This window comes from Buteo buteo, chromosome Z (genome assembly GCF_964188355.1).
Source record: "Buteo buteo chromosome Z, bButBut1.hap1.1, whole genome shotgun sequence".
NCBI classification, from domain to species: domain Eukaryota; kingdom Metazoa; phylum Chordata; class Aves; order Accipitriformes; family Accipitridae; genus Buteo; species Buteo buteo.
Window position 1 is genome coordinate 26,294,623 of NC_134204.1, and position 11,132 is coordinate 26,305,754.

An 11,132-nucleotide genomic window follows, 5' to 3' on the forward strand; every position below is an offset into this window, starting at 1 on the left:
TACAGAGGAGATTAGCAAATTAAAGACTGAAGAAGTAGATACATCTGTAATGATGCTTTGTATTATTGTTCACTGGGAATGGGTCCAACATTGTTCCACCATGAGTAAAACGCTTTGATAGCATACCTACTGCAATCATATTCTGAAAAACACCATCAGCTAAGTTTACATTGTTAGTTGTGACTTTGATTTAAGTGAAGAGAAAGTAGTGAACTCAGAATCATCCCCTCCGAACTGTCCTTCATGTTGTTAAAAAAAGTTTTCACTTTTGAGGTACACCCATTCTTCTACCAAAAAGACCAAAGCGTTTATCTTGTGCACAAATACTTTACCATGGAATGACAGCAGAAAAAAAAACAGCTAAAAATATAACAAAGATAATATGACCTTGCATTGCCTTTTTTTTTTTCCTAAGTTGAACTCAGTAAGTGACAGCAGTGCTCTGCACAGAACATTTAATTTACTTTACTATTGTTCAGTTTGCTCCCAAGGACAAGCAGGGAAGTAAAAGCAATATCTTATTGCAGAGGTCAAGAAACAGGGTTTATAAACACTCATTCTAAACCCTGACTGGGATAGAGATTATAATTGTTTTGCAACACATCAGTAACTGAAAACAAGAATTTCAAATAAAAATCACATAACCTAAGTAGAACAAAAAAAATTGTTGGTAAGAGGTACAGGGAAAAATGCATAAGATACTTTTACAAGGAAAAGAACAGAGGGTACTTGTAACTGCTAAGAAAATGGGATAATAAGGTCCATTTTTAACACTGATTGACAAGGGCAAGTAAGCAAGACAACTAAGTATCTTCCAAGACTTGGATACCAGGAATATTATACATCAAAACAATAGAATAATCATGTTGTTTGGAAAAAAGCATAAACTGAAATGCTGCTCTTAGACGTGACAGAATTCTTTTTTTTTTTCCTTTCTTTCTTTTTAAAATTTACATGCAAATTCAAATACCAAGTATCTGAGTAAAGTGACAGAAGTACACCTGGTTAGTCCTAGGGAAAAAAGACTAAGGAGAAACAACATACTATGAACACAAAAAATGAAGATTTTAAATGAAGAGGATTAATTACTTTTAGTGAATGAAGTCAGAAAAAGAAAATATGGAAAACACCTTATCAGTTACATAGCTCCTTAAGTATATTCAAGGGAAGAATAAGCTACTGAAAACAACTGTAGAAATCTTCATTTTTGACCTTAGTTCTACATTAAGTTCAAGAGCTAAGAATGATCTCTTAATGACTGGAGTAGTTGCAATGTAAGCTGAGAAAAGTTTTCCGCATCACAAAAACCCTTAGAAGATGAAGTGTCTTTATGTTATCAATAATTCACTGCATCAATCCTACCACGTCCCTCATTAGTCACTGGCTACCCTTAAGATCTGTCACCATAAAATTTTTCTCTTCTACTTCAAGATCCCCACAAATAAGTTTATCCAAGCTAACTGCTTTACCAGTTGCTGGTATCAACCAGCCTTCACTTTGCCAGCTTCTTTGGCATTTACTGTTCCAGAACCAGCTTCATCTAGCTATGCATTTTCCCTGTTGCTTTTTGTGCTTTAAAGTTCCCAGAAAGCAAAAGAGGCACAACCCCTATCTTACCCTCCAAACTACCCAACATGCTCAGCAAAGATGTTACTCCTTAAAAAAACTCTGACTGTATACAGAATAGAAGCAGAAGCCGGAGGTCTAACAGGACCAAATCCAGACTGGTGAATCCACCCTGGGGAAATCATGAGATTAGATCCACAAATCTAGCAAAGCCAATCTTGACCAACAAGGATTTCTTTTCCCTACCACTCCTACTGAAAGGCTTTGTTTTGCTACGTGAAAAGGATAAGCTCTATTCATTTCAAGTTAAGCTCTTCAATGATTATCACAACTTATTCCCTATACCCACTTCATATTAGCCTTTTCTAAATGTGAGTAACACTAATTGTACACTTTCCAGTAAGAATTCATCCTGAGGTTTGTTTGGGGTTTTTTTTTGTAGTAACAGTTGTACTTCCTGCTTTCTGTTGAGTACTTCCCAAGATCACACCACCAGCTCAGAAAATTAAGCAAAAATGCAATGAAAAAATGCCTGAAACTATGTTTGCTGGTCTGAGGTTTTTGATTTCTCAAAGAGAAAACTATGCATCCCACTTTTCATAAACGAGTTCTGGAAAGCAATCAAAGCTATTGCTGTTTCAGTTTAAACTCTCCATATGATATACTTTGCTTTCACTATGTCCTCATGAGCATTTTGGGGGAGAGATTTCTGACAAAGCTTAGCTTTTGAGGATAAAATTGGGAGAAAAAAATTTATTTGGCCAGCAAAAGGATATCAAAGTTTTCTTACTCCTGTGTTAACTGCTGCATTTCAGCTTTTATATTAGGACCTGACACTTGGAAAAGAAGATAGCCTACACATGAAGGATGTGTTTTTCAGTCCCATAACACTACATTCAGGCAGATGAAGCCTCTGAAATTGCAATTTGTACATGTTCAGTAAACATTTGGTATGAATCAAAGAGCTAAACTCCCCAAAGACTTCCTCCCTGTTCATGCCACAAGCTGCAGATGGAAAAGTTAAGTTTCAAGAAGCTACTGACGTTTTGATGCAGTGTCAAACATTGCTGGTTCTTCATGCTTTCTTCCTTCATCATCCCAGGCCCAAGAATGAGTAAAGGTACAGAAACTGTGTTCACAAACAGCAACTAAATTGAGATTTCATTTTTCACTATTCTAATAATACATTAGCTGTATAAACAGTTTACATTTAACCATATAAAGGAAGCCTTACGTATTGCACCAACAATAATATATTTTAACCTATGATTAAAAACCACTTACTGCAAGAAAGAATTGTCCTTAAAGGTTACACATGTAACACCTGGAGGAATTAATTACTTAGAGGCAAAATAAAGACTATTTCTGTACTTCTAATAATAAAATAAATAAACAAATAAACAAACCCAAAACAACTGAGTAACTGCTACAACTGTTCTTTCACAATTTCAAGTTTAACGTCTCATTCACTGATCAGTCATTTCCCACCCCCCTCACAGAATGATATTCAAAAGATTTTCACTCTAGCACTACCAGAACACAATTTTTAAATAGGACAGCACAAAAGTAGCCAACTGGTTCTTATACTTGGTTCTCATGCAGTGCCCGCTACATGCCACATTACCTCATGGAAGCAGAGCTACAAAGGGTTCTGAGCTACTAAGCAAGGCAAATTCCCCACCTCTGAAGCCAAAAGAACTTCAGAGGCTCACAAGGCCAAATTTGTCCTAAAACTTGCACCAGCCCCATCTTGCAATGGAGTATTGGATGCCTAACAAAGCTTCATCTCCATCTCATACCTATTCTCAAATCTTTTTCCTCAGCTCTGAAATGTGTGTTATGTTCCTCTTTGTAATATTAAATCTCAATACATAGTGCAATAATAATAGTAATGTAATATGTGCTAACACTTTACTGAAAATCTGGAAAAAATGCAGGTATAACTGTTACTGAATACCTATTAGAACACTTCATAGTTTTAATAGATTAGAGTGCAGTTACAGCACTGATGAAGTGTACTCTTGAAAGCTAACTACCATGTAGGGCAGCTAAAGGACACTTCCAATACCATGACGTTCAGCATTAAATTACTCAAGATTTAGGGGAATTTTTAAGTTTTGAGGTCATGAAGGGAAACCAATTATTAAAGTCAGAAAAATATTTGTATTTTATGTCCTTTACTAATTTAAAGACAGACAATTTAATTGGGTATATTTCAGTCATATAAAAGAATTAAAACTCAGTTATGCATATAGGCACACAACACAACTTTTGAATTCTAAAGCACAAACACTGCAGAAACACATCAAGAAATCAGAGTCCTGATCCCTCAAAAATAACTAAGACTTCTCTTTCTTCCTGTAAGTTTCTATCACTTTAGCTTCACTTGAGCAATCAAGGTGTAAACATTATAGATTCTGCTGCCACACAAGGTAGCAGTCATTTGCACTATTAACTTCAGCATCGAACATCCAGCTTGTACTTCCTGCCAAACCAGATGGAAGATTAATTTGTGCTCATGTGAGTCAGATTAAGTGTAATATCCAACTTAAAACTGGAATTACCTCTGCAGTAAATTTAAGCTCTAACATATACTTAGCTCTAGTGACTCATGTAATCCTGCAACCTCAGCAGGAGCAATTCAGGTGCCTAATGCCATTTTTACGTATCTCAGAGCATCTTGGACATCCACACAAGAATGGCAGTCATGACAGAACTACATAAGATCTGTGTCTTTTTGGAGCAACAACTCAAACCTAACCACAGTTTGGATACCTAATCCCACCCAAAGAAACTACTCGCATAATTAACATTACATACATTTGAGAGTTTCCATGATTGTGTCCTTCCACACTAAAACTGAACAAGACATAGGCCATTCTGTTCAAAACTTCATCCATATCACATAGTGGTTTGGCTTTTACCTAAAGGTCACCATTCACATTTAAACAGAAATGTATCTCAGTTTTCAGTCCTACCATAATTTCTATAGTACCAAATACCTGCACCTGTTCAGAGCTCTAAATACATCAGATGAACCGACCCAATTAATCACAGAACACAGTTTTTAAAGTCCCAATTCCACAGTCACTCAAAAGTAACCGTTTCATATGTTTGGATGACTGTTAACAGCCAGCCCACAAACCTTTTACAGTCTGTCAGCCAAGCCACAAAGGCCTGTGAAATTCATAGCTCTACTTAAAAAAAGAATTTCTTCTCTTTGTAGTAGTATCATTCACTTATAAAAGAAAAAAAAAAATAAACACAACTACAGAAACAACACATTTTTATTGTATGCGAATTGCTGAATTGCTTCAGATTAAGTGAAATTTACACTGGATTTTGAGAGACTGCTGTTTCAGAACCTTTGTATCCATATCACCTCCCAGGTGGTCAGACCCACCTCATCACTAAGAACTTCCCTGGTCATCACCAGACTGTTGGCTGACCCTGGTTACTTGCACTGGACCTGATCCTGCCCCTGACTTGACTTTCTAACTTGGGCTCAGATCTGCCTCCTCTCTATGGATTTGTCTAGCACTCTAGACTCTTGGCTGAACACAGTTACCATCGCTGGATCTGCTCTGCTCACCCTGTTCAGGTGTTGTGGGACTGCAGCACTTGTCAATGAGAACTTCCAAATGTGAACTTATACTCACAAGTTATGACAAGTGCTTCTCAGTGAAAGAAATGAAACAGCTTTCATTATTACTCTGCTTTCATTTATGATACTTGAGCTCACACCAAATGTGTACTTCTTCACAATGCTGCTACATGAAATTATAGCAGGATTATCATGTCTTCATTTGTATGGTACATGGATGCATTTTCTTCTGTTACTTATCTGTTTGTTTCATTACCTCCTGTCCTTCAAACCAAAACTTGTCTTGGTTTGTTGGTACAGCATCCAGACATGGCTATTTACAGAGGAATACTATAACTTCAAAAGCATATCAGCCTTTGGGTTCAGTTCAAGTTTGGTTTGGTTTTTTTAAAGAATAAAAGAAGAAAAAGCAGAGGTTAAGTAGCCACTGTCTCAAAATCAACAATGTTTTATGATCCATCCAAGTAAGCTAATACTTGAAAGAAGAAATTCTATTTTACAAACTAAATTTCATTATTTCCAGTAGATACTAAAGCAGAAACTTAATTTAATTTCAGGTTTCCAAAAGAATTAACTACCCAAAATACTGAGCAAACTAGATGTTTCTGCTTTACCTTTATCTTCCCAGAGAACATATTTATTTGATTCAACATCAAGCAAGAATCTCTGCTGAAATCTTTTTATTAAAAGGCATGGGAACAGTCACAGGAAACCTCAAGTAGATCACAGACAATTAGTAAAACCAAAATATTTAAGAAAAAGAAGGATCTATCTTTAGACCTTGGCAACAACTCTTCCACGTGATGCGCTGTGCCCCCCCCCCGCTTCTCTGCCATAATACTTTGTGCTATTACATTAGCACAGGAAGTGGTTTCAAAAGTAAGGAAAACAACTAATCACATCATACTTTAAATTATCAAGCAACGACAAATAAAAATATGAGTATATTTGAATAAGGTGTTCAGACAACACAACTTAGGTTTCAGGGTCCATCTAGAAATACTAGTTCTACGGATAAAGTATTTTAAAGCACAGGGTGAGAAAAAACTTAAATGCAGACATGCACGAATACCCACTAATTTCAAAGCTGTTATGCCAACGTGATGACAAACAAGGTTTGGCTTATATATGAGGCCTTCTGCCCCTTCAAGTTAAATGTGTGGACGAGTAAAGGTGTGCAAGATTACCTTTTGTGGGCAGTGGAATGTGATGGAAAGATTGAAGGAAGTGAAAAAAGCCTCTGAAAAAGGAACAGATACATTTTTCCTAAACCACTTCTGCAAATGAAAGAAATCCAGAACTGTGCTTAACAGTGAGCTTCAAGTTACAGAGAAGTTCTTATAGCATCCTTTTACCGTGATGCATTGCAGATGGGAAGTAGAGCGTGGATTCTCCCTGACAGCTACAACAGAAGTCTTTCCCCGAAGAGAAACTGGAATAAACTACTGCACTTTAAGCATTGCCTTCAAACTGCAAGTATGTTTGAGGTAGGTCCCAAGCTCAGGTCTCAGAAACTACATAGGACAAGCTACCTCAGCTGGTAAGTGATGCAGGGACAACAGTACTGCTCCCAGTACCCCTAACCACTCTTGGTATCTATACACAAAAAATTTTGCTAGATGTTATTTTCATAACTGTTACAAAAAGTGAGGAAAAGCATAACATATTTTTGTTGCTGAAGACACATTCTAGAAAAATGACACCTTTTCAGTGCTTGTGCCAAAAGGTATTTAAAAGAACAAAGCTCACTGCCACTGCTGCCAGTCCAAACTATTTTTGGCAACACCCTCAATGCCAGGGCTGCTGTTCATCTGGAAGGTCATTGCATTGTGTACAGCATCAAGTAAAAACACAGTGTCTAGCCTAAGGAATACTACTGACTAAATTTTATGACCATAAAAAACAAACTAATGATTCAGACAGACTCCAATGAAAAAATGTCAGTAACTCTATGCTTCCAGTAGCTACCTGCACAGAATTATGCTTGAAATGTGACAGCTCAATTTTTAAAAGGCTTAATTATTCCAGCTGACATTCTGAACTCACTGCTATATACTATGTGTGTGCGCTTTAAAGCATCTGTTGCATTAAAGGGTAAAGAAGTTTGGCAGAAAATAAACCCCCTTGTGTTCCAGCTTATCCTCAGATGTCAGAGGGGCTGGGGGCAGCTAGGTTTAATTTCTGACTAATGTCCAATTCAGTTCTGTAAGTCCGGTTGCGTTCAATATGTTGAACTATCACGATGACAGATGCACTTAATAGTGTACTGTGCTGTCGGCTTAGCCACGTTCAATGCACGAGAATTACCAGACTTAGGGAGTTTGGTTGCATTAACAAACTATTACAACTAGATTAATGAGCAGAGCAGTTTATTAAAGCAACAGTACAGGTTCTTTTGGATTGCCAGTGATAAATACACTGTCTGCAAAGCACATGCAAATAACAATAATACAGTCGACTACAAGCACAATAAATTATGGAAAAACTCTATAGAGATTTCTAAGTTTCCCAGGGAGGCACTCGGTATAACAGAAGGTTTGAATCTCACCCAATAGGTGTCCCTTTGGGGGGGAAAGGGGAGGGGGGGGAGGAAGAGAGGTTCAGAGGTTCGAACCTTTAACTGATCCCAGAAGTCAGCGATGTCCTCCCAACTTGTCTATCATGGTGTCTTCCCTAACAGTCTTCCTCTCTTAAGCCCTTTCATATTTTCTTATTTTTTAGGTGGAGCTTGAGTGACTCTAGTCATACATACCTTTACTTTGATTGGTATAAAGTTCTCTCACTTTACTTTTAAAGGTATATGCTAGAGATTCAGAGCGCATGCTCAGTGAGGGATGGTCGCACCTCGGAGGCAGGTAGTTTTTGGGACGGAGGTGTGTTTTGGTATTATAATGAGATTATAATGAGCAAAGTTCACCCAGGGAACATGATTTAGCGTGTCACTACTCCAGAACTGGGTACTTATGAAACAATTCAGAAGTAAGGCCATAGCATTGACAGAACTCCCCTTATTTCACCTCCTTGCTTCACTCGATTCAATGCAGGGACCTTCCATTCTTGTTCCAGTAGTTCCAGCTCCCCATCCCTGCAGTGATATCACAGAGTCTGGCCAGCGTTTCCACTCCACTCCACCCTCCGCGTTGTTTCTCTTAGAGTCAGCAAACCAACCTCCCCTGGTGTTGTTAACATCTAAGGTTGCAGGTTATGTTGCTTAGGGAATTATTATGGAACAGATGTCTTGCATATCCACTGCATTCCACCCTGGAGGTGCACCTTCCCTTAAGGGGGGGGTGGGGACGGGGGAACGGATGGATGGACACACATATCAATAAGTCACCTCCAGCAATCATTCCACAAGCATCAGCATGAAATAAAATGCAGCAAAAAAAAGTTTAGTAAGATTATTAAAGTAAGTAGCTCAATAAACTAGTTGAACTGGATTCAAATAGCAAAGGAAGAAATGGAAAGAAGGGGGAGCATCTAAGGAGGTCAGCTCATTTTGACAGCTGAAGCCAGAACAGCAGGTGAAGAAACAATTCTCAGATGTATGACAAGTCAATAGTGCGAAAACTAAAAGCTTTAGAATACATTACAATGCAGCATTTTGGGATGCAGGGTAGACCTTATGCCCAGCCATCAGTACCCTGCATGCTTCAGAACTAACGTCAAAAAGCAAGTAAGCTTGACGGAGGCTGGGAGGAGGCTAGAGAGGAAAAAGGGAGTAAATTCACTGACCTTAACTATCTGGGTCAGTCAAACGGAAGAAAACAGACTGTAGTAGTATTATACGCACACAAAGTTACCGCCTAAATCAAGAAGCCTTTTTTTTTTTCCCCCTTCAAAACAATCCACCCGAAACGCTATTTGTGTTATTTTAGCATGAGAAGGAAACAGGGAAACCTGAAGTTGTGAAGCGGCTACGACCGCTCCCAGGGCTTCCAAAAAACCCCTGCTTATCCTACGGGCCCCCCCCGAGCCGTCGTGCCCCAAGGCTCGCGGCGGGCAGGCCCCTCCGCCGCTGCCGGCCAGCGCCCCCCCCCCGCCGAGGCCAGCGCTACCCCGCAGCACCGGCCCTTCCCCACCTCCCGCGGCAGGGAGCGGCCCCCCCGCACGCAGCGGGAGAAAGGGCCGGGGCCCCTCCCCCGGGATGCCCGCGGCTCGGCACAGGCCGCTCCCCCCGCCGCCACGCCGAGGAAGGCTCACGGCCGCCCCTTCCCCGCCCCCAGCCTCACCTTGAAGGGGTTGTTGAGGTCCGGGTCGGCGAAGGGGTTGCTGTCGAAGTCCGACATGGCGGGGGCAGCCGGGCCGTGCGCTCACCGGGTGGCGGCTCTTCCCCTCACGGCGCCCCCGACACTCGCCGGCTCGCGGGCTGCCCCCCACCCCCCCCGCCCCTGCCGCTGTCACCAGCCGCTGCGACCCGCGCCCGGGCCCGCCCCCTCCGCACCGACCAGCCACGGAGCGCCGACCTCCCAAAATGGCCGCCCCGGAAGTGAGGTTACGGGGCGGGACGGCCTTGGAGGAGAGGGGGAGCGCCTACTCCCGGCACGGGCAGGAGGCAGGGCGGGGGCAGGGCTTGGGGGCGCCCATTTCGGGAGGGCGGGGGAGGGCTAGAAGAGCCCATTCCAGGGGCGGGTGAGGTGTGTTGGGCGCCCTCGCCGCTCCGCCTGGGCTGACGGGGGGCGATGGGGGACCCTGTCCCGCCGCCCTCGCTTGTCAGCACCAGCCGGGAGCCGTGGAAGAGGGAGGCCCGGGGCTTCCCGCCTGTGGCAGGCTCCGCGCGGCAGCCGCAAGGGGCGTGCGGACGGTGCCGGCGGCCATGGCGGGAGCGGGGTGCCTTCTCTCAGAAAGCGGCGACCGGCCGGGCAGCTCCGAGGCGCCGGCTCGGCCAGGGTCGCCGCCATTTGGTAACCGCGCCTCGGGGCTAGTCGGTATCGTGCGGACGGTGCCCGACGGGAGGAGGTGCGTGGCCTGTCCTTTCCTCCGCCCCTGCCCCCCTCAGAGGGGGTCAGGGCAGCCCGTTTCGCCTGGAAAGTGAAATGCAGATGCGAAGGTAACAAGAAAGCCTTCAAATTTGGGGCTTATGTGGTGAAACACAAGTTTACTCTCTTGTACCCTTCTCCTGTTCGCATGATAAATAGCTTGCCAAGCGTATGGCTTCTCAGATGTCTTGCACAGAGGTTCGACCAGGGCTGTCAGTAGGGTATGGCTTTGAACCACGGTCACAAAATCCTGCTTCCGTGGGTGGACGCGTTAAAAGGGCTTCTTGGAAGTGTTAAACCATTTCGAACTGTTTGAAAGATTTCAACTACTTCCTCAGAACTACTGACACTGCAGTTCGAAGAACCCGGCCTGAGTGATGTAAATAAATGGGAGCAGCTGTTTGAAGCACTGAAGAACCTTTGCCTCAGAGCCATGGTTGAAATCTGAAATCCCATATACTTAATATCAAACAGTCTACATTGATGCAACACTTTTAAAACCAGTGAATCCTGAATTTCTTTACATGCTTTCTAAAGAAATGATTGAAACTTCCATTTAAATGCAAAAAAAGGAGAGGTTTGAGGCAAGTTAGACAGAAATAAGTTGCTCTGAGAGTAAAACTGGCCTTTTAACTTTTTGCTATTCAGATGTGGTTGTTTTCCATGTAATAATCATAGACTAACTGGGGGGCACACGATCCAGGGTTTTTTGAAGGCTGACTCAGAATGTTAACACTTTTATGTATTTTAATGGTTCTACATATATCAGTACTCTGATCCTGACACTGGCAGTCATTACAATGGTGGTGTTCTGTCAGCAAGTCAGGAAAAATCCTACGTGTACACAAGAATTGATTTTGCATGGATCAGTAAAGAAAGCAACAATTGCTTCAAGGCTTGCTCTAATTTATGCAGAAGATTCTCATTTATTTGTGAAGGACTGTCAGATATAAGATGGTATGCAAATGGGACAAATCATAAAA

General features: G+C 42.0%; 1 protein-coding gene across 2 annotated transcripts in view; it reads right to left on the reverse strand.

Annotated features, from left to right (window-relative positions):
• The window catches only part of SCAMP1 (secretory carrier membrane protein 1), a 49,940-nt gene extending 40,373 nt beyond the window's left edge, over nucleotides 1-9,567 (reverse strand). Inside the window, exon 1 of one of the 2 annotated variants that reach the window (XM_075021697.1) lies at nucleotides 9,403-9,567. In XM_075021697.1, the coding sequence (XP_074877798.1) occupies nucleotides 9,403-9,459 (57 nt within the window). In that variant the 5' untranslated portion in view covers nucleotides 9,460-9,567. The remainder of the gene's footprint in view (nucleotides 1-9,402) is intronic. The other variant, XM_075021696.1, reaches the window with a different exon arrangement.
• Between the last annotated feature and the right edge of the window lie 1,565 nt (nucleotides 9,568-11,132).